The sequence below is a fragment of the Thunnus maccoyii genome, chromosome 7 (assembly GCF_910596095.1).
Source record: "Thunnus maccoyii chromosome 7, fThuMac1.1, whole genome shotgun sequence".
NCBI classification, from domain to species: Eukaryota; Metazoa; Chordata; class Actinopteri; order Scombriformes; family Scombridae; genus Thunnus; species Thunnus maccoyii.
In genome coordinates this window covers 34,542,293-34,565,583 of record NC_056539.1, presented here as the reverse complement: position 1 = coordinate 34,565,583, position 23,291 = coordinate 34,542,293, and the positions used below count along the sequence as shown (strand labels likewise).

At 41.6% G+C, this 23,291-nt stretch overlaps 2 protein-coding genes across 3 annotated transcripts; one reads left to right on the top strand and one right to left on the bottom strand.

Moving 5' to 3' along the window:
* Window positions 1-898: 898 nt before the first annotated feature.
* lrrc39 (leucine rich repeat containing 39) lies at window positions 899-10,504 on the top strand. 2 transcript variants are annotated; one of them, XM_042416199.1, is made up of 9 exons: window positions 899-1,076; window positions 2,175-2,389; window positions 2,968-3,076; window positions 5,784-5,940; window positions 6,051-6,187; window positions 7,350-7,495; window positions 7,579-7,731; window positions 8,947-9,152; window positions 10,213-10,504. In XM_042416199.1, exons 2-9 carry the CDS (start codon window positions 2,277-2,279, stop codon window positions 10,236-10,238), a joined length of 1,047 nt encoding a protein of 348 aa, XP_042272133.1. In that variant the 5' UTR covers window positions 899-1,076; window positions 2,175-2,276; the 3' UTR covers window positions 10,239-10,504. The 2 variants fall into 2 exon arrangements, with proteins under 2 accessions (XP_042272133.1, XP_042272134.1); XM_042416200.1 differs by lacking the exons at window positions 899-1,076; window positions 2,175-2,389; window positions 2,968-3,076; ... (2 more) ...; window positions 7,350-7,495; window positions 7,579-7,731 and adding exons at window positions 7,850-8,391; window positions 8,641-8,760.
* Window positions 10,505-10,591: 87 nt separating this feature from the next.
* On the bottom strand, window positions 10,592-22,847 carry trmt13 (tRNA methyltransferase 13 homolog). Its single transcript, XM_042416198.1, has 11 exons — window positions 22,679-22,847; window positions 17,823-17,875; window positions 17,434-17,500; window positions 16,488-16,547; window positions 16,279-16,348; window positions 16,074-16,180; window positions 13,425-13,610; window positions 12,672-12,744; window positions 12,518-12,592; window positions 11,474-11,843; window positions 10,592-10,959 (listed from the first exon to the last, which is right to left on the bottom strand). Exons 1-11 carry the CDS (start codon window positions 22,799-22,801, stop codon window positions 10,761-10,763), a joined length of 1,383 nt encoding a protein of 460 aa, XP_042272132.1. The 5' UTR covers window positions 22,802-22,847; the 3' UTR covers window positions 10,592-10,760.
* Between the last annotated feature and the right edge of the window lie 444 nt (window positions 22,848-23,291).

The following is a 23,291-nucleotide window of genomic DNA, read 5'->3' as shown; positions in this document are numbered from 1 at the left end:
CGAAGAACTGATCACTGGGTAAACTAACATAAGACACAAGACATGCTGCACTATATACCATGCTCCAGTGACACACACACCCCTCAAATGACGTGGACCCCTGCCGTCTATAAACTATCATGTTTAGTACCATTCTGCTTGTTTCACTGTCCGAACGCTAAAGCTACTTTGATATATGGATTAAATGTATTCAAGAACCGTACCCGCCTGTCCATGAACAGGAGGGGACTGACTCTGCAACCCCTGGGATCGGCCAGGATGCACCTTCTGGGCAGGCAGACCAAAACTTTCAAACAATGTCCTACCTGAGACTCTGTGCTGTTTTTGGGGCTGTTTTAGGCTGTTTCTTTGGGCTGCTGCTTGCTTTTGTCTGTCTTCTTGTTTTCTGCCATGCTGGTAGAAAGCTTGCAGTTTGGTAGTCTAAAGATGTGACTCAGAGCAACCGAAGGTGAAACGTTTAGAGTCATGAGTTGAGGATCAAGCCTGGGAGAGCATGAACCAGGAGCTCTCTTCCAATGGGAACTTTTCAACTCTGGACCGGCGGACTCACTCATCATTACAGGATCCAGACTCCAGCTCCTTACCCCAGCACATCGGACTCCATTCTCCACAAGAAGCCACCTCAGGGAGCAAGCAAGCATTCATACAAAACCTTCAAAAACTTGCTTGAACCCCGGTGCTTTCATGATTTGTAATTTCAATTGGTGATTCAGAACTAAGCAGTCGTACTGTTGATTTGACTCGCTGCTTCTCAGGTAACAGTCATCTCATCTGTTCATCAGATGATTTTTCTATTATTATTAATATTAATTAAATGTAACTTTGATATCTGTGTTTTCTTTTAAATCATCAGTGAGCAGCAGAATGTGACAGACTGTCAAGGACTTTTATTACAAAATATTTTACGCTTTATTAACGTTTTCAGACACTTTTCTAACAGTCAGATATGAAACAGACCAACAGAGTGAGGTCATGTGTGGCTGAGGGTCATGTGACCTGGAGGCTAAAATTATCCAGCAGATCTGATTTCCTGTGAAGAGACGCAGCATGGAGGACGGCTGCTGTGCTCCCACAAGGTGAGAACTGCCACCCTGCAGTACTACTAACAGCATGAATACTACGACTGTATACTACTGCAATACTACAGAAATACTACAGCCGTACTACATATATGTATATGACAGCAGACAGTTTGTGTGTTCAGCTGTTGTTGATCTTCAGACTGAAGCGTAACCGTGATCAGAAATACATGAGAGGAATGTGAGCGTACGTTCATAAGAATAAATCTATTTAAATTCATATCTGCTACAGTATCAATGAAGAAAGTTTCAAGATAAAATAAAACTGAAAAAGTTTTATTTTAATAATAACAGGACATGTTTTCAGTTTCAGGTTTCTTAGTTACATTTACACTTTAAAATTAACTTTTCAATATTGTCATTAGAGCTCAATAACCAACTATATTGATAATCAATTAATAGTTTTGAGTAATTTTTTAAGAAATAAAGTCTAAATTCTCTGATTCCAGCTTCTTAAATGTGAATATTTCTGGTGTCTTCATGACAGTAAACTGAATATCTTAAGACATTTGAGGACGTTTTCAATATTTTCACCATTTTCTGACATTTTATAGTCCAAACAACTAATCAATTGATTGAGAAAATAATCGACAGATTAATCAATAATGGAAACAATTGTTAGTTGCAGCCTTGATTATCACAAAATCATTTATTAAATGTTTATTTCAGAACATAAATGACCTTATTCTACATATAAGGATCATCTTCTTCTGTAAAAACTGAAATAAAAACACAATACTATTTTATACTATACTTTACTATTTTTATTTTTTATTACAATTTATTTAGTTTTCTTTGTTCTTTGTTTTATTTATTTTAATATAACAGTAATGTTATGTTTTTACTAAACAAATCAAAAATGTGTTTATTTTTCAGTTTTTTATACTTATTTATTTTAATATTATAATAGTATCAAGTATTAACTTTAAAAAATTAGTTTCATTTTTCTGTTTTACTTGTTTTTTGTTTAAATATTTATATTTTTATTTATTATTGTTTATATTATTTTACCTTAATTGTCCGTTAACATCAATGTTTTTCTAACTGAGAGAAATGAAGTTTTGAGGATTGACTCGTTGGTTAATAATGAAATAGGATGACCAGGGGGAGGAAGAGGCTGCAGGTCAGAGGTCAGAGGTCATCCTGCCTGTCCTCCTGTGCGCTGTGACATCACAAGGCTGACAGGAAGCGGTCATCATGGCGGGCGTTGCTGTGTGCGGCTCGGTCAGCTCCATCAAAGCTCTGTGGGAGACGAGGATCAGGAAGAGCAAGGAGGAAGTGGAGCAGACGAGGAGGACGCCGAGAGGAAGGTCAGACTCCGCCTCCTCACACAGCTGTTTTTATTGGTTAACGCAGCAGAGGCGGAGAGAAACTACATTTACTCAACTACTGTACTTAAGTGCAATGTTGAGGTACTTGTACTTTACTTGAGTATTTCCATGTGATGCTACTTTCTACATTTCAGAGGGAAATATTGTACTTTCTACTCCACTACATTTATTTGACAGCTTTAGTTACATTTCAGATTAATATTATGTAATAAGCTTATAAAATACAAGAAATAGTTATAGATTAAACCAGCAGTTCTCAAACTGTTTGTGTTGTATCTCCTGTGTGCAGTTGTGGCTCAGGTTGGTTACCTCCAGGAGTCAGGTGAGGTTAAAGTGTCTGTGTTTGAGACTCTGGCGCCTCCTGCTGGTCATTTTTAGAAAGAAACAAACACATAGACGAATATCAGCTGGATAGTCTCATTATTTTTTACTATGAAACTCATGACATCAGAATAATTTGAAAGATGATTTAATCACCTAAAGTAGTTCCTGAGTTTTCTACAGTCATATGAGCTCAGGGTTGAGAAATGTGGTTCATGTGTGTGGTTCTGGTTCAGACTGAGTGTTGGTGTTTGGGAGGACCGGGCGGTTCTGGCTCGACTGAAAGAGAAGCTGCAGACAGAAGACGGACGCCTCGTCCTTCGCATCCAACAGGAGGAGTGGAAGGTAACGTCCTCCACACAGGAAGTAGCAGGGCCGGACATTAATGTCACATTAAAGATGGAGGCTGACGTTGGAACGGTTAAACAAATTAAAGCATTTTTTAAATTCAAACCCATCACACTTCCAGCTGAGTCACCATTAGCTGGAAATGAAAGTATGTTAGAAACTCAAAATATGCCATAAACACTGCTTTTACAGTCCAGCAGTATTACTGTCATTTCCAAACCAAGCGGATAGCCCCCAGCCTGAAAAGTGAAGCCAATGCAGAAGTGCCTTAAACCTGCATTTTCTCTAACGGCCAGCAGGGGGCGACTCCACTGGCTGCAAAAAGAAGTCCGATTGTATAGAAGTCTATGAGAAAATGACCCTACTGCTCACTTGATTTATTGGCTCAGTAAACACTTTCCTAATGAGTTTATGGTCTCGATCACTAGTTTCAATTCTTCTTCAATACAGCATGATGTTCATTTAATAAATTATGGCCCCATTTAGAGTAAAATAGACGATAAAGCAGAATATGCCTTAGGGTGTGGCTATGTTGCAATTGAGAAGTCGCTACCATGGCGACAACGTTGATTACGTAACGTAACCATAGCGTAACCCCAGAGTATAGGTGTAGCTGCTGCTATTTCACAGTGTGTTTTCAGTTCATGAAAGTTAATTGTAATGTTTTTTCACCTAAAAAAGTCTTGTTCAGCGTTTGGTTGTGATAAAAGATCCTCTAAGGAGTCGGATGTTCAGTTTTTCTGTTGAGTACAGTTTGTTTTAATGATTTTTGGCTTTTCGCTAACAGAAATTAGCATTAGCATTAGCATGATCACTTTTAACCGTACACTGTAAATGCACTGTGCTAACCAGGCTAGCAGCTAGAGCTATGGTCAACTCAACCTTCTCGTCCAAATATGGTCACTTCTGGCTCCAAAAATCAAACATGGCGACAGTTAAATCCAAGATGGTGATGATCAAATCGCTAAATTCGAAGTTTCAAAACAACAGTTCACAAACCAATGGGTGACGTCATGGTGACTACGTCCATATTTTTTACAGTCTATGTTCCAAACATATAGTCATATCTATAAAGTTATATTAGTGTGTGTTTATTGTGCCGCACGTTGCGTGTATGTGTGTGCTGATCTGGAGTTTGGTAGGATTTGTGTATAAATAAATAATTTAATTTAAATAATGGATTATTATTGATAGATATTTGTGACATAGAGCTGGTTAACCCAAAGTGAAGACCTCATCAGGAGACACAGGAACATTTATTGAAGCTCGATGGAGGAGAACAGCGTTTCAGTCCAAGTCAAACACCGTATTTAAACCCTTCACCAGATCCTTTCCCTCACTGCCTCCAAAAAAGGTTATTCTCTACTCATCTATGCATCTATTGGTTATTGAACTATAAACGAGACACTATGCTGACTAAAGTTAATTGAAGTCACGTAGTCTGTACACAGGTCACATGCTGTCCATTCTAAGAGGAGACCAGTCAGCATATCTCCACCTGACCTTGGTTACTGTAGGAGACACTCAGTGATCACAGCCGACCACCAAGAGATGAAACGCTCTTTAACAGACAGACTGCTGCTCCCAGGACAGAAGATGAAACACATAATCCCCCCCACAATATTATTTGTGTAATTTGCATGCAAGATAGATCTGACCTGGCAACCTGCCACAGAGTGATGTACATAACATGCAGACAATCAGCAATGTTGCTGAGATGTTGAACTGACGTTGTTAAGTAACGTTGTGTTTATTATTTCTATTTTTTGAAAATAAAATCTGCATTAAAGGTATAATATGTAATTATTCCACATTAAAATGTCTAAAAACAACTAGACATATGTTATATATGTTGTTGAGTTGTGTACTTACATTATCCCAAATGTTTCCAACAATTTTCAAAACAGACTGTCAATGGCGTCATACCTCCTCTACCAAAGAGTAAACACGCACAAGATGCATACGGCAGCGCTGTGTTTGTCCGCTACAATGACGTCTACCAAAGAGTAACTTACACACATACAAGATAATCAGCGTTGTGGTTGTTCCACACAAACTGTTAAAAATTTACCTTTATTTTTTTATGTTTTGAACCACATTTTTGTGATAAATTTAGGTCATTTTTAACTTTATCTTTTAGCCGGAAGAAGGATTTTAGTCATTGGACATCTGGATCTTAAGTTATCAGAGAAATAAACTGGGCAAACGTCCAGCTAACAGCCTCTCCAGGAAGTCCGGTGCTCGCCAAACATCGTCAGAGAAACACTGTTTGTTTTGGAGAGGAGGAGACCTCTGCTGGTAATTCGGCTCCCGGTAAAAACATCCTGAATGATGAACACTGGAGTAATCCTATCCCAGTGAAGCTGGTTGTTTAACAATGAAGACAACAACTCCCATGATCCCTTGCTACTTCACATCTTCATCACACTCCATCTTTTGTTATTGTTTTGATTGAGATACCTAGTGGCTGAAATTACATATTGTGCATTTAAATCTGTAACTGGGATTATAACTCAGTGTTCTTCATTATAAGTTCAGCTGCACCCTTCACTTTCTTTAATAAGAGTTCAGTCACAACATGGAACTGACGTATTTCACCAAACTGCCCTGGAAATGATCCAAAATGCCAAAATGAAACATTTCATGAGGGCCAAAAAAGTTGAACATTCAAACTAATAACTGCCCCCCCCCCTCTGTCCCGCAGACGCTGCCGGGCTGTCTGATCCAGTTCAATCAGGTCCAGGAGTGGCAGATCCACCGAACCGGACTACAGAAGATCCCTCACTTCATCTCCAACTTCCAGAACCTCTTGGTTCTGGATCTGTCCCGGAACGGGGTCACTGAGATCCCCAAACAGATTGGTCAGTACCCCCCCTCACAGATCTGAGGGGGTAGATAGAACCGGGTTTAGTTGGCAGTGCAGTTGTGTCTCGGTGTGTTGAGTCTCCTGCTGTCCTGGTTCTGGTCTCAGGGAAGCTGACCCGGCTCAGAGAGCTGCTGCTCAGCTACAACAGAGTCCGGTTTGTTCCTGAAGAGCTGAGCTGCTGTGAGAGTCTGGAGAGGCTGGAGCTGGCCATGAACAGGGACCTGAACCAGCTTCCACACCAGGTACAAACCCAAACCAGCTTCCCAATAAGGTACCAACAGAGACCTGAACCAGCTCCCTGAGCAGATAGAAAAAACACTACCTGATGCAGTTTCCAGACCAGGTGTGAACACAAACTTAAACCTCCTTCCTCATCAGGTGTTAATGAAAACTAAACCAGGACTGAATACTTTAATGGCCACATGACCAGAATCCACTTTCTGACTAAGTACAAACCTAAACTAGCTTCCCATCCAGGTTTAACAGTTACTGTTCTGGTTCCAAACCATGTGTCACAACAAACCTACATCAGCCTTCAAACCAGGTGTGAACTGACACTTCGGACAGTTTCCTGACCAGGTCTAAACTAAGACCTGAACCAGATCTCTAATAAGATATGAACACAGACCTGAAGTAGCTTCAAGTATGAATTGAAACCACTGGCAGCTTTCAAAACCATTGTGAACACAAATCAGCGTCCCAGCAAGTATGAACCCAAAACCTTTATCAGCTTCCAAACTGTCCATTCAGTAACTCCAGGAGATATGGATGTCTCATGCAAAAAGATTTATCAACAAACACAAACTTGATTGACCAGCAGTTACAATTCAAATTACTGGTGTAGATCCAGTAAAATACACATAGAGTCTGAAGGGGAGTCGTCTGCATGTTTAGTTAAATCTCTCGCCCCTCCAGATAAGGATTCCTGACTAACAGACCTTGGTTCAAGTCACAACATGCAGAACCTTTGACATACCTGAACCTGCCCCTCTGGCAGCAGCCTTGTAGAGACTCTGAGGTACAATATGACCCAAGAAACAACAGCTGTCTGCCTTTTCTCTGTCTGTTTAATTTTCATAATCCTATATATGAAAATTCCTTCACACAAACCAGGTACAAAATGCTGCGATACAGTTATATCCAAACCACATATAACAACAAACCTGCATCAACCTTCAAACCAGGTGTGAACTGATCTCAGAGCTTCCAAACCACAAATAAATACAAACATAAACCAGCCACAAACCAGCGTTTAAACCATTTTCTGAATAAACGCAGATCTAAACCAGATTTCTGTTCAGGTATTTAGCAGCACATCAGACAGCTTCCAGACCAGGTCCTCTACACCTGGACACAGGAATCGTCTCTGATCCAGCTCACTGAGGTCTGTTTCCTGTCCTTCAGTTCAGGAACCTCAGTCGGCTGCAGCGCCTGGATCTGTCCATGAACGACTTCACCTGCATGCCGGACTGCGTGGTCGACCTGCCGGCGCTCGAGTGGCTCGACATGGGAGGAAACCGACTGCAGAACTTACCTGAAGACATCCACAGGTAGGTGAAGGACTGAAACATTGTTGTGTCCCGCCCTCCTTCTTGCCATCAACCAATCAACAGCGAGATGTTTGTGTCTTCAGGATGGAGAAGCTTCACACTCTGTGGCTGCACAGGAACGAGCTGGAGAAACTCCCAGAAAACATCAGCAGGATGCCGAGTCTGGACACGCTCGTCCTCAGCAACAACAGACTGAGAGACATCCCCTCGCTGATGGAGGACATGTCCAACCTTAGGTCAGTCTGTCCAACCTCGGGTCAGTCTGTCTGATATCAGGCCAGTCTGTCCAACCTCAGGTCAGTCTGTCCAACCCCAGGTCAGTCTGTCCCACCTCAAGTCAGTCTGTCTAACATCATGTCAGTCTATCCAACATCAGGTCAGTCTGTCCAACCCCTGGTCAGTCTGTCCAACATCAGGCCAGTCTGTCCAACATCAGGTCAGTCTGTCCCACCTCAGGTCAGTCTGCCCAACATCAGGTCAGTCTGTCCCACCTCAAGTCAGTCTGTCCAACATCAGGTCAGTCTGTCCAACATCAGGCCAGTCTGTCACACCTCAGGTCAGTCTGTCCAACTTCAGGTCAGTCTGTCCAACATCAGGCCAGTCTGTCACACCTCAAGTCAGTCTGTCCAACCTCAGGCCAGTCTGTCCAACCTCAGGCCAGTCTGTCCAACCTCAGGTCAGTCTGTCCCACCTCAAGTCAGTCTGTCCAACCTCAGGCCAGTCTGTCACACCTCAAGTCAGTCTGTCCAACCTCAGGCCAGTCTGTCCAACCTCAGGCCAGTCTGTCCAACCTCAAGTCAGTCTGTCCAACCTCAGGTCAGTCTGTCCAACCTCAGGCCAGTCTGTCCAACCTCAGGTCAGTCTGTCCCACCTCAAGTCAGTCTGTCCAACCTCAGGTCAGTCTGTCCAACCTCAGGCCAGTCTGTCCAACCTCTCCAACCTCAGGTCAGTCTATCCAACCTCAGGCCACTCTGTCCAGCATCAGGCCAGTCTGTCCAACCTCAGGTCAGTCTGTCCAACCTCAGGCCAGTCTGTCCAACATCAGGCCAGTCTGTCACACCTCAAGTCAGTCTGTCCAACCTCAGGCCAGTCTGTCCAACCTCAGGTCAGTCTGTCCCACCTCAAGTCAGTCTGTCCAACCTCAGGCCAGTCTGTCCAACCTCAGGTCAGTCTGTCCAACCTCAGGCCACTCTGTCCAACCTCAGGTCAGTCTGTCCAACCTCAGGCCACTCTGTCAGACCTCAGGTCACTCTGTCCAACCTCAGGTCAGTCTTTCAGGTTAAAGTCTGGTTAATGTTAGTTTAAATATCGGTTCACTGAGTGAAACAAACGGCCAATAATATTATTCATATTTGTAATATTGTGCAGCTTTGTGTCAGAACAGTTCAAACAGTATAAAAACATTATTTTTTCTGCTCAGTCAGGACTCATTTCTGTCTTTCTTGGAGCAGGTTTGTGAATTTTCGGGACAACCCTCTGACTCTGGATGTGACGCTGCCGGTCAGGAAGACGAAGGCTGAGAAGGATGAAGATGATGAAGAAGAAGAAGAAGATGAAGAAGATGACAGAGAGATGTTTGGAAGAGAGTTCATGCAGATGTACATCCAGGAGGCCAGAAAGAGAGCGTACGCTGTGCTCAACGTGCACTGTGTTAACCGTTAGTATCAACACTTCATGCTTATGGTACTAAACATGTTTTAATGCACGTCAGCTGTTCACTTTATAACAACTGCTGGACTGTTTTACATGTTTACACTCAGCATGAGCCTGACTTCACTTCTTTTTACTATGAAACTTCTGTACTGAATCTTAGCGCTAAACTTAACCAAAGTAATTCAACTGCAACTAAAAAACTCAACCAGAACTGCCTCAGTGTTTTCTTCTTCAGCTGTGAATCTACATTCAGTCTTGTCTGCCAGATAAACTGAGAGTCAGGACTTCATTTATTTAGATTTATATAAAGCTCTTTTATCCAAAGCATTTACAAGGTGCTGATCTGACCATCAGGAGCAATCAAAGGTTCAGTTCAGTGTCTTGCTCCAGGACACTAGGACATGTGGACAGGAAGAGCCGGGCATCGAACCACCAACCCTGTGATTACTGGACGATCTGATCAACCTGCTGAGACACAGCAGTTTAAGTTCAAATACCACCCAAAAATCTATTATATCTATATATATCTTATATCTATATTTTAATATATTGTCTGTAAATGTTATTTACATTTTCCAGCCAGAGCTTTCAGCCAAATCTCACAGCTTTCTTCAGTGAACGGAAGTCAGCGTATCAAACTTTTGTCACATGATCAACAGCTGGTTGGAAACGAGGGATGTCGTCTCCTCATGTACAAACTGTTATCATGTGACTGATGTTCTGCTCTCGGGTCACATGATGATAAATAAGTTACATCTACTGAAGAAGGCAGTGGGATATGGTTGAAACCTCAGCAAAATGCTAGTAAGTGGAGCTTGAGTTTAGAATATAGTATCACTCAAATACGTCATTTTTACATTCAGATGTTTGAGGCTTTGGATTAAAATTACAATAACGTCCATGTAACACTACGACTACTAATAAATAACCATCATCATCATCATCATCATCATCATTCCTGTAGGATTCGATCCTGCTTGATTCTTACTAAAAAACAAACTTTAAGTTGTATTTATTCCTTCAGAAACTGATTTTCTGACGTGTTTTTGTTTTGAACGTTTCAGAGCCAAGCGACGCACCGACAGAGTAAAATAATCTTCATTTCTTCTTCTGGGCTTTTTCCTCTCAGAGCTCAACTGCAGGTTTTTAAACTCAGTGAAGAACTTTTTTAAAGCAGAAGTCACGACGTGTGTATTGACTCTTGCTTGAAAACTTAATAAACAGACTGTGAACAGATCCTCAGATCATCTGCAGCATCACACATCCAGAACATTTAGTCTGATAGCTGACATTATAGCACATCATCATCATCATCATCATCATCATCATCATCATCATCATATCTTACAGACTGAACAGGATCAGTGTGCTGTTTGAAGTTTGAACACTTTCACTTTGAAAAACATTATAAATGCAGCCAATCAACAGAGACACTGAACACTGTTTAGATAAGAAACTGAAGATGCTTTAATACAAACTTTACACAACATTTTAACATCAGTCTGATGATTTTCATCTTAAATGAACCAAATAAAAAGACTTTTACTTAAAAACAAAAGCAGTTTGATTTCTGTTTCGTCTGTGGAGACAGTGAAGATCTGCAGTCTGTCCTTCAGGAGGAGACAGATGTGGAGGCAGAGGCGGGGGCGGGGACGGCGATCAGCAGGATGTTCTCCAGAGTGATGTCACTGCTGATGTAGCGCGTCAGTTTGCCGTTGAATCCTTTATTCTGCAGGAAGTGAAGTCTGCCGCAGTCGATCAGAAGTTTACAGAGACGACCGACCTGCTGACGTTCGTCTGCTGACAGAAACCTGCAGAGAGGACGAGACGTTACATCAGAGACACCGTCAGATATACGACGGGTCACGTTTTATGTTTTCACTTCAACTGCAGAAGATGCAGCATCGTCTGTCTGAGAGGAAAAACTGTCCAAATATCCTGCTGAGCACATGATGCTAGTTTTTTATTTTTAGATGAATTCAAAGGTCAAAGATCTTCAGTTTCACAGAGACTAAAGAAACCAGAAAATATTCACATTTAAGAAGCTGAATCAGAACATTTTTCATTTATTCTTAAAAATGACAAAATAGTTGGCAACTCATCGACTAATCGTTGCAGCTTCTGAACTTCCTTCCCCAAGTCTCAGCTCCTTATTTGTGAGGATTTTCAGCTTTTTTCTGTTTTATGTGACAAACTAAAAATCTTTGTTTGGAATAAACGAGAAATATGAACACGTCACCTAAAATAGAACATACAATAGAAAATAGTTGGTGATTAGTTTTCTGTTGATCGATTAATCGTTGCAGTTCTAGGTTAAACATTTACCCGTTCACTGCGTCCGTCTCCTCTGTTGGTTCGTGCTCTTCGTCGTCTCCCCTCTGATTGGTCGGATCCCCGGGCGGACGGTCCTGATTGGTCGGTCTGAGGCCACATGTTGCCCAGCTGGACATCCGACAGAAAGCCGAGAACTCTGCAGCTCCGAGTCCTCGCTGCAGGAAGAACTGCTGACCCACGTAGTGACGCCACTCACAGCGGTGGTGACAGCAGAGAGCCACCGCCACGCCCTGAACCGGACCAGGACCCTGAACCGGACCGGGATCCAGACCTGAATGCTCTTCTGAGGGTTTGAGGCGTTTGGGAGGCGGTTCAGTCTCTCTGGGTTCTGGTGTTTCTAACAAACAGCGCAGAGCGAGATCTGAGGACACAAACAGATCAGCTGACTTCATGTTCAAACATCAACAACTTTATTAATCATTTATTAAAAGAAAACTTCTGATTGATCCGTTTAAACAGGCGAATAGCAGATTCTTAATATCTTTGATTATAATACAGAAAATATTAAAACACTGAACTAACAGAAGGACGTTTAGTTGTGAAGCTGCTCTGATTTATTACTTTATTCTTTATACATATAGGCAGCGAGCCCTCTATTTATTATTTATTTGTTCTTATTTATCTTTGTTTTGTTCTCTTTCTTCCTCCTACTGTTCTTTAGCCTTAATATTATTTATCTTTTTCCTTTTTCTTTGAATAGATGATTACATGCAGATTTGTGTAGACGAGCACACAGACGTGAGACTTTAAGGGTTTATGTGCACATAAATATGGAGAGAAAGAGGAAAGAAAACCGTTATTATTATTATTGTCATTATTATTATCATTATTATTATTATTTTATTCCTCTGTTTCACTCTCTTGCCTCATAATGTTAAAAACTGGAACATGATGCTGTATAACGTACAACTGTACAAACTCTTGTTCCAAATGAAAATTAAAATAAAAACACAGTAACTGATGGTCTTAATGAGGATGTTGAGATAAAGTTATTGATTGATTTAAAGTTATTGATCGGATGTATCAAAGTCTCACCTGTCGCTGCTCCACATAGATGCTTCCCAACTCCGACCAGCGGCAGCTTCTTGTGTTTGATCTGAGGAACTTTACCTGAAACAGGTGAGAGTCAGCTGACAGTCAAACTGTGAACACACCTGACTACACCTGTCTGCAGATGTTTGTCTCTTACTTAAATCCAGATGTTGAATGTCGACCTGCAGCCTCTCAAACTCAACTCCAGCATCCTGATGTTTCCCGTCCACCTGGAACGCAGCGTTTCATACAGACTGAACATGAAGAACTAAACAGTTTAAATGTTGTTACAATACAAAACTCTACAATTAAGACAAGAAATACCGAAAAACCACAACACAAGAGTAAACACCAACACAGAAAGAAAACAACAAACAAACAAACAAACAATACAAAACAGCAGTAATCACAACCTGGTGAATTTGTTACCCTGTTATATACAATCTGTCGGTTTGTATATATATTTGTTACCCCCATTCTTATCATTGTTGACGTTTCCTCCTACAGGTATGTTGCTATGGTTACCAAACCCTCACAAACTCCTCTGAACACACGTGATCGTCTCTCCGATGGAAAAATGAACAGAAGTTTTTGATACGTTGTTAAAATGTCAGGAGGCTCTTCATCAGCCATTTTTGTAATATTATGAATCTGCTGGATGTCCAATGCTGCTGCTGTAGAACTGACTCCGCCCCTAACTGATGATGTCATACTGAACATTCACAACAACACCAAACGACTAAATATTGTTGTATATATGTTCAGCTTCAAGTCGACAGCTGCTCCGTTAGTGTGGAGATATGAGGTTGTCTGCTCTGATAGTGTGGAGATATGAGGTTGTCTGCTCTGATAGTGTGGAGATACGAGGTTGTCTGCTCTGATAGTGTGGAGATATGAGGTTGTCTCATACCTTGAAGCGAGTGCTGCAGCGCTCCACCAGCAGCAGCAGCAAGTCGTCGCAGGTGTTCAGGTGCTCGGAGGTCTTCAGGGCCTCGTGGATCCAGTGAGACAGTTTCCCTCGACCTGCTCCGAACTCCACAAAGCTCCGCCCCCTTCCCAGCAGCCCCAGCGCCTCCAGGTGACCTAAGATAGAGGACTGGAGACACCTGACAGGTGAGACAGTGTATTCAGGTGTGTTTCAGTGTGTTTCTGTATGTTCAGGTGTGTTTCTGTGTGTTCAGGAGTGTTTCTGTGTGTTCAGGTGCGTTTCTGTGTTTTCAGGTGCGTTTCTGTGTGTTCAGGAGTGAGTTCAGGTGCGTTTCTGTGTGTTCAGGTGTGTTTCTGTGTGTTCAGGTGCGTTTCTGTGTGTTCAGGTGCGTTTCTGTGTGTTCAGGAGTGAGTTCAGGTGCGTTTCTGTGAGTTCAGGTGCGTTTCTGTGTGTTCAGGTGTGAGTTCAGGTGCGTTTCTGTATGTTCAGATGTTTTTCTGTGTGTTCAGGAGTGAGTTCAGGTGCATTTCTGTGTGTTCAGGTGTGTTTCTATGTGTTCAGCTGCGTTTCTGTGTGTTCAGGAGTGAGTTCAGGTGCGTTTCTGTGTGTTCAGGTGTGTTTCTATGTGTTCAGGTGTGTTTCTGTGTGTTTCTGTGTGTTCAGGTGTGTTTCTGTATATTCAGGTGTGTTTCTATGTGTTCAGATGTGTTTCTGTGTGTTCAGGTGTGTTTCTGTGTGTTCAGGTGTGTTTCTGTGTATTCAGGTGCGTTTCTATGTGTTCAGGTGTGTTTCTGTGTGTTCAGGTGTGTCTCTGTGTGTTTCTGTGAGTTCAGGTGTGTTTCTGTATATTCAGGTGTGTTTCTGTGTGTCCAGGTGCGTTTCTGTGTGTTCAGGTGTGTTTCTGTGTGTTCAGGTGCATTTCTGTGTGTTCAGGAGTGAGTTCAGGTGCGTTTCTGTATGTTCAGGTGTGTTTCTGTGTGTTCAGGAGTGAGTTCAGGTGCGTTTCTGTGTATTCAGGTGCGTTTCTATGTGTTCAGGTGTGTTTCTGTGTGTTCAGGTGTGTTTCTATGTGTTCAGGTGTGAGTTCAGGTGTGTTTCTGTGAGTTCAGGTGTGAGTTCAGATGTGTTTCTGTGAGTTCAGGTGCATTTCTGTGTATTCAGGTGCGTTTCTATGTGTTCAGGTGTGTTTCTGTGTGTTCAAGTGTGTTTCTATGTGTTCAGGTGTGAGTTCAGGTGTGTTCAGTTGTGAGTTCAGGTGTGTTTCTGTGTGTTCAGGTGTGAGTTCAGGTGTGTTTCTGTGAGTTCAGGTGTGTTTTCAGGTGCGTTTCTGTGTGTTCAGGAGTGAGTTCAGGTGCGTTTCTGTGTGTTCAGGTGTGTTTCTGTGTGTTCAGGTGCGTTTCTGTGTGTTCAGGTGCGTTTCTGTGTGTTCAGGAGTGAGTTCAGGTGCGTTTCTGTGAGTTCAGGTGCGTTTCTGTGTGTTCAGGTGTGAGTTCAGGTGCGTTTCTGTATGTTCAGATGTTTTTCTGTGTGTTCAGGAGTGAGTTCAGGTGCATTTCTGTGTGTTCAGGTGTGTTTCTATGTGTTCAGGTGCGTTTCTGTGTGTTCAGGAGTGAGTTCAGGTGCGTTTCTGTGTGTTCAGGTGTGTTTCTATGTGTTCAGGTGTGTTTCTGTGTGTTTCTGTGTGTTCAGGTGTGTTTCTGTATATTCAGGTGTGTTTCTATGTGTTCAGATGTGTTTCTGTGTGTTCAGGTGTGTTTCTGTGTGTTCAGGTGTGTTTCTGTGTATTCAGGTGCGTTTCTATGTGTTCAGGTGTGTTTCTGTGTGTTCAGGTGTGTCTCTGTGTGTTTCTGTGAGTTCAGGTGTGTTTCTGTATATTCAGGTGTGTTTCTGTGTGTCCAGGTGCGTTTCTGTGTGTTCAGGTGTGTTTCTGTGTGTTCAGGTGCATTTCTGTGTGTTCAGGAGTGAGTTCAGGTGCGTTTCTGTATGTTCAGGTGTGTTTCTGTGTGTTCAGGAGTGAGTTCAGGTGCGTTTCTGTGTATTCAGGTGCGTTTCTATGTGTTCAGGTGTGTTTCTGTGTGTTCAGGTGTGTTTCTATGTGTTCAGGTGTGAGTTCAGGTGTGTTTCTGTGAGTTCAGGTGTGAGTTCAGATGTGTTTCTGTGAGTTCAGGTGCATTTCTGTGTATTCAGGTGCGTTTCTATGTGTTCAGGTGTGTTTCTGTGTGTTCAAGTGTGTTTCTATGTGTTCAGGTGTGAGTTCAGGTGTGTTCAGTTGTGAGTTCAGGTGTGTTTCTGTGTGTTCAGGTGTGAGTTCAGGTGTGTTTCTGTGAGTTCAGGTGTGATTTCAGGTGTGTTTCTGTGAGTTCAGGTGTGTTTCTGTGTGTTCAGGTGTGTTTCTGTGAGTTCAGGTGTGTATTCAGGTGTGTTTTCCGTGTGTTCAGGTGTGTTTCTGTGAGTTTTAGTGTGTTTCTGTGTGTTCAGGTGTGAGTTCAGGTGTGTTTCTGTGAGTTCAGGTGTGTTTCTGTGTGTTCAGGTGTGTTTCTGTGAGTTCAAGTGTGTTTCTGTGTGTTCAGGTGTGTATTCAGGTGTGTTTTCCGTGTGTTCAGGTGTGTTTCTGTGTGTTCAGGTGTGTACCTGCTGCTTCAGGTGTTTTAGGGCGGAGTCTCCGTTCTTTGGGTTGTTGAGTTCCTCCTGGAGGGCGGGGTGAGACAGGACGCTGTCCTCCACATCACACTGCAGTCCTACAACAACAACAACAACAATGTCAGCGACAACAACCATGACATCATCAGACTCTAAGGGTCAATCAGTTTACCTGTTTACCTGCCTCTCAGCTCACCTGTCGCTGCAGTCTTCAATTTGTCCACCAGAGACTGTAACTGTGTCCTGCTGCGCTCACATAGACACACCTGACACACACACACACACACACACACACACACACACACACACACACACACACACACACACACACACGCACACACACAGGTGTATGAGTATCAGCAGGATTATTGTTGTTATGGTTACCTGCAGTAGAGGAGGTGTTACCTGTTGGAGCGTCTCGTCTCCATCAGCTGATCCTGCATTTATGTTTTCGACATAATAAGCCTGCCGGAGGTCAAACACACAAACACAAACACACATTATTACACATGTTATTTCACAGATTTCACAGAGCAGGTGAAACACACCTGTGTTGTCACTTTATTAGATACAATCAACTATAACCAACACAACAGCTCTGCTACGAACCTTTTTATTAACAGTAAGAGAGAAGCGATTCAAATGAATCTTTATTAAAACTTTTTTTTGAGTCCTTTTTTTTAAAGAAAGGAAATCCAAATTCTCTGATTCCAACTTCTTCAGTGTGAATATTTGAGGGATGGATACTTTATTAATGCCAAAGGGAAATTAAATGAATGACAGTAAACTGAAGATCTTTGAGTTGTGGACAAAACAAGACATTTTGAGGACGTCATCTTTGGGAAACACTGATCCACATTTTTCACCATTTTCTGATATTTTATGGATCAAACAACTAAACAATTAAGGTGCTGTTGATGTTCAGAAAACATATGAGTGATAAAATATTGTAAACTCGAGGTTAGTAATCTGCTGAAGAAAGCCATGGGATACGGTCAAAAGCTCTAGTAAGTGAGCTTTTGATCACATGTGATATGTTTTAGTGCGGGACGGCATCAGTACATGTACATGTGTAAACATTGATGTAACATCCATGATAATAATATACAATAAAGTTCCTTTATAAACTAAAGTAACTAAGAATCATTACATGTCTGTTCTGCTCTGAGGGTCAGTGATCACTGACAGAACTCCAACATCCAGAATGCACTGCAGCAGTCTGATGTCACTGTGACAGCAGAAGTTTACTCACAGTGAACTGCAGCAGAGACTCATCGGTTTACTTTACTGTAAATTAAATCTTTAAACTGTTGTGTTGACATATAAAAGTAAAAGTGGAGGTTTGTCTCACAGGTTTTGGTTTCTGTCTGGAGTTACATTTCTTCAGGTGTTTGTCCAGTTTGTCTTCATCCACAGTGCTGCAAGAACAAAACACACAAACACACAACAGACACACAAACCACAGGTCAGAGAGTCAGTGATCAGTCTGTGATCGGTCTGTTATCGGTCAGTGATCAATCAGTGATCGGTCTGTTATCAGTCTGTGATCAGCAACAAGATAATTAATTAACATGTCAGAGATCAGTGTTTTCTGATTTATAAATGAATGATTGAATAAAACAAACTTGTTTTGAGAAACTTCATCAAAATTCTTTGAGAGTTTCATATTTAACACTGATAACCAATAACTCCACTGATGATCAATGACATCAATAATGTGATTGATGGTTGTTGACTCACTGTTTGGGGTCGAGCGGACAGACGATCCTCCTGCTGCTGCTGCTTCCTTCCTCCTGAAACAGGAAACAGGAAGTTGTTAACAGAAGGTTTATAACAGACTCACAGACTTTACCTACAGGATGTGATGTCACAGTAATCAATACTGTCACCAGTGTCAGAGTAATAACTTTTAATAAATAACTACAGCTGCAACTAATGATCATTTCCATCATCGATTCATCTGCAGATTATTGATCAGTTAATTGTTTTGTCTATAAAATGTCAGAAAACAGTGAAAAATGTCTTCAAATGTCTCGTTTAGTTTCAGCCAAAACCAAAAGCTTTGATTATTAAAATATTAAAATAGCTGATTAATCTTCTGTTGATCGACTAATCAATTGGCTGCAGCTGGTCGTTGGATCTGAAGCTCACACTGCAGGATGTGATGTTAGTATGATGGACATGTGATCAGGAGGCTGTGATGACATCACATCCGCATGATGACATCACTGTGACATCACTTCAACTGCACAGAAACATGTGAGACTGAAATCTCAGATTTATTGATGAACTAGAGCAGAGAGATTATCTGACAACAATGGAAATACAAACAAGACAACTGCCGCTCAGTTATGAAGCATAAAAACACAAAATGCTCCTCTGAGGCGGTAAGATGGTGGTAAGATGGCGGTAAAATGGTGGTAAGATGGTGGTAACATGGCAGTAAAATGGTGGTAAGATGGCGGTAAGATGGTGGTAAGACAGCAGTAAAATGGTGGTAAGATGGCAGTAATATGGTGGTAAGATAGCAGTAAAATGGTGGTAAGATGGCGGTAAGATGGCAGTAAAATGGTGGTAAGATGGTGGAAAGATGGTGATAAGGTGGCGGTAAAATGGTGGTAAAATGGCAGTAAGATGGTGGTAAGATGGCAGTAAAATGGTGGTAAGATGGCGGTAAGATGGTGGTAAGATGGTAATAAGATGGTGGTAAGATAGCAGTAAAATGGAGGTAAGATGGCAGTAAAATGGTGGTAAGATGGCGGTAATATAGTGGTAAGATGGCGGTAATATAGTGGTAAGATGGTGGTAATATGGTGGTAAGATGGTAGTAAGATGGTGGTAAGATGGCAGTAAGATGGTGGTAAGATGGCAGTAAAATGGTGGTAAGATGGTGGTAATATGGTGGTAAGATGGTAGTAAGATGACAGTAAAATGGTGGTAAGATGGTGGTAAGATGGTGGTAAGATGGCAGTAAGATGGTGGTAAGAAAGCAGTAAAATGGTGGTAAGATGGCGATAAGATGGTGGTAAGATGGTAGTAAGATGGTGGTAAGATAGCAGTAAAATGGAGGTAAGATGGCAGTAAAATGGTGGTAAGATGGCGATAATATAGTGGTAAGATGGTGGTAATATGGTGGTAAGATGGTAGTAAGATGACAGTAAAATGGTGGTAAGATGGCAGTAAGATGGTAGTAAAATGGTGGTAAGGTGGTAGTAAAATGGTGGTAAGATGGTGGTAAGATGGCGGTAAAATGGTGGTAAGATGGCGGTAAGATGGTGGTAAGATGGCGGTAAGAAAGCGGTAAAACGCTGGTAAGATGGCAGTAAAATGGTGGTAAGATGGTGGTAAGATGGCAGTAAGATGGTGGTAAGATGGTAGTAATATGGTGGTAAGATGGTAGTAAGATGGTGGTAAGATGGCAGTAAGATGGTGGTAAGATGGCAGTAAAATGGTGGTAAGATGGCGGTAATATAGTGGTAAGATGGTGGTAATATGGTGGTAAGATGGTAGTAAGATGACAGTAAAATGGTGGTAAGATGGTGGTAAGATGGTGGTAAGATGGCAGTAAGATGGTGGTAAGAAAGCAGTAAAATGGTGGTAAGATGGCGATAAGATGGTGGTAAGATGGTAGTAAGATGGTGGTAAGATAGCAGTAAAATGGAGGTAAGATGGCGATAAGATGGTGGTAAGATGGTAGTAAGATGGTGGTAAGATGGTAGTAAGATGGTGGTAAGATGGCAGTAAGATGGTGGTAAGATGGCAGTAAGATGGTGGTAAGATAGCAGTAAAATGGAGGTAAGATGGCGATAAGATGGTGGTAAGATGGTAGTAAGATGGTGGTAAGATGGTAGTAAGATGGTGGTAAGATGGCAGTAAGATGGTGGTAAGATAGCAGTAAAATGGAGGTAAGATGGCGATAAGATGGTGGTAAGATGGTAGTAAGATGGTGGTAAGATGGTAGTAAGATGGTGGTAAGATGGCAGTAAAATGGTGGTAAGATGGTAGTAAGATGGTAGTAAAATGGTGTTAAGATGGTAGTAAAATGGTGGTAAGATGGCGATAAGATGGTGGTAAGATGGTAGTAAGATGGTGGTAAGATGGTAGTAAGATGGTGGTAAGATGGCAGTAAGATGGTGGTAAGATAGCAGTAAAATGGAGGTAAGATGGCGATAAGATGGTGGTAAGATGGTAGTAAGATGGTGGTAAGATGGTAGTAAGATGGTTGTAAGATGGCAGTAAAATGGTGGTAAGATGGCAGTAAGATGGTAGTAAAATGGTGGTAAGATGGTAGTAAAATGGTGGTAAGATGGCGGTAAGATGGTAGTAAAATGGTGGTAAGATGGTAGTAAAATGCTGGTAAGATGGCAGTAAAATGGTGGTAAGATGGCGGTAAGAAAGCGGTAAAACGCTGGTAAGATGGCAGTAAAATGGTGGTAAGATGGTGGTAAGATGGCGGTAAGATGGTGGTAAGATCGCTGATATCGAAGTCAGGCAAGAACGGTTAAAACATAACAACACAACACACAAACAAATTATACAACAAGCAAAGAAAACTTATGATTGACTCTCCATCAACCATTTCTGTACCGAGAGTTTGAAACTCTCAGTCTGCTGCTGCGTCAGAGAACCTAGAGAACCTGGAGAACTGATCCTCAGAGCTTATGATGATCTCTGATGAGACTCCAGTAACAGTTAAAGATTCTCTTCAGTCATTTATGAAGAAATAAATACTCTGCTTGGAAAAATAATGTGTGTCTGATATGTTTTTCTACAAAGAAAGTTCAGTTACCTCATTAAAAACATCTTTTAACATCATCTCCTCCTTTTCCCTCATTAAAAACCCAGAATCTGTGGATCTGTAGATGTTGTTGGTTTGTAAAGTTTTCCTGTTGGACACCAGACGTTTCCTGCTTCACAGTAAAGTTCATCTCAGTGTTTGTTCACCGCAGGCTTCAAATTTCTACATCACACGTCTGGACTTTAAGCAGCCAGCAGCTGTATTCTGCATTATTTTGTAAGTGAGACCAAACTTGTTTTGAATAATTCTTCTTTCTACAGTGATAACTGTAGAATGAGAAGATCTAAGTGTGTTTGTGGAGGAAGTCTGAATATAAATGACTCAGAATCAGGTTTATTGACAAGTAGGTTTGCACACACAAGGAATTTTCCTCAGTGTTGTGATGCATTACAGTCAAAATACACACAAAATTCAGTAGGCTAAACGAAATTCATAATAAAAATATGTAAAGTATATTCTAAGTGAGAAGAGCTGCTACAGGTTTAGAATTTGAATTGAAGAGAACGAGATGAAAAGTACAAAATACTGACCAGAAATGTGCAAATGTTGATGGTGTGAAGTGTTCTGATCCGTCTGCAGCGCTGCTGAACCAGCAGGTGGCAGCAGAACCACTTGGACATGTGGTGACTGTTATAGTTCCGATGAAGTATATTATTTATCGATTAACATCTGGGGACCATGTTGGAAATAACTTTACTTCACCTTAACTTTGAATCATATCAAATAATCTATATATATATATATGTATATTTCCTTTCATCATTTAATACTCATCAAATCATTCATTGTCATCCTGGAAGAGACCACTCCCATCAGGATAGACATGTTTCATCATAGGATAAAGCTGATCACTCACAACTACTTTGTATTGATTAGCAGTGACCCTTCCCTCTAAGGGCACAAGTGGACCCAAACCATGCCAGCATAACAGAGCCCCCAGACCCCCTCACTGTAGGGGTCCAGCATTCAGACCTGGACCAGACCCCCTCACTGTAGGGGTCCAGCATTCAGACCTGGACCAGTTCTCTTGGTGGCGAATCAGGTGAAGGACTCATCTGATCATATCAGTGTGTTCCACGTCTCTGTAGACCAGAACCTGGATGGATTTTGTATATTCATCTTTGTAATGATACTATAATATCTCTCTATGTAAATATATTCTAGCTGACAGTCTGATCACGTCCTGCATCGACGTTCTCAGTCACATATCACACGTCCTCACATGACCCTGTTTACTGACGTCTTTCCCGCAGATCTAAACGCAGACGTCACTTCAGTCACTGTTCTTATTGACAGACGAGCCAGCTGAGCGTCTTTGTGACTGAAGCTGCTGCCGTCCGCCCCAACAATCAACCCTCGTTCAGCCGCTCACATCTTTTCCTCTCGTCACCTCGATACCAGATCAGAATCAGCTGGATGTTTATACAAGTCACAGAGCATCAGTGGATGTTCATTACTTCATTACTGGAGCAGCGCAGCTGTGTGGAAACATCTTCTACTCTCATTTATTCAGGTTTTTCCTTTAATCTGCCACCGTCTGAACATATATTTTCATCTGTAAAGCTCTCTGAGTCAAAACATTGATAAAAGTGGAAAAACTGTACTAATAAACAAAGTCTGTGAATGTTTTGTCACTGCAAACAGCTGCAGGTTAAAACTTTATAAAATGTGTTTCTAACAGATGAGGCTGAAGATCTGAAGAACTGAGTTTATTGATCAGAGTTCTGATCAGAAGGATCGATCTTCAGCTGCCATCAGTCTCCTCCTCTCGGTCTGTCATTAGTGTCCGTGAACTCACCATGGTCGCGTGTTCTCCGCAGAAAGTTTTCCCCTTTCCGACGATCATTTTACAGAAACGTTTCTTTTTCTCCACGAAGAAGGCGCATCTGCCGGGCAACATGCCGGGAAGGGGCGCCGCCATGTTGGCTGACCTGCCGTGCTGCGTTCAGGTGCTCACAGGCCGGGGCGGACTTTATCATTTCTTATGTAGGCAACTGCCTGCAGGCCACGAATCATGTTTAGATATGAAAAATATTGAATCGTGTTACTATTCTAACTCATTGCACCCCGAAAAAACTTAAAAAGGCCCCAGATCACTTGAAAAATATGCACCTGTGTACTTCTACTTCAGAGGAAAACACTGTAAACTACATTTATCAGATTCAGATTTCACTCACAAAATATAACAGTTAAAATATGATGCATTATTATTCATTAAACTATCCATCTTTATATATGACTAAAAGCTCCAAATTGAATAGATTTTAAGTAAATGTAAATACATTGTGCTGATTCCTCTCTTTCACTTTCAGTAAAAAGTTCAACGCAGGACTTTTACAGTATTTTTACTGTTAAGTATTAAGAGTTTTACTTAATAAAACAGTTTGAGTACTTCTTCTACCACTGCTGAT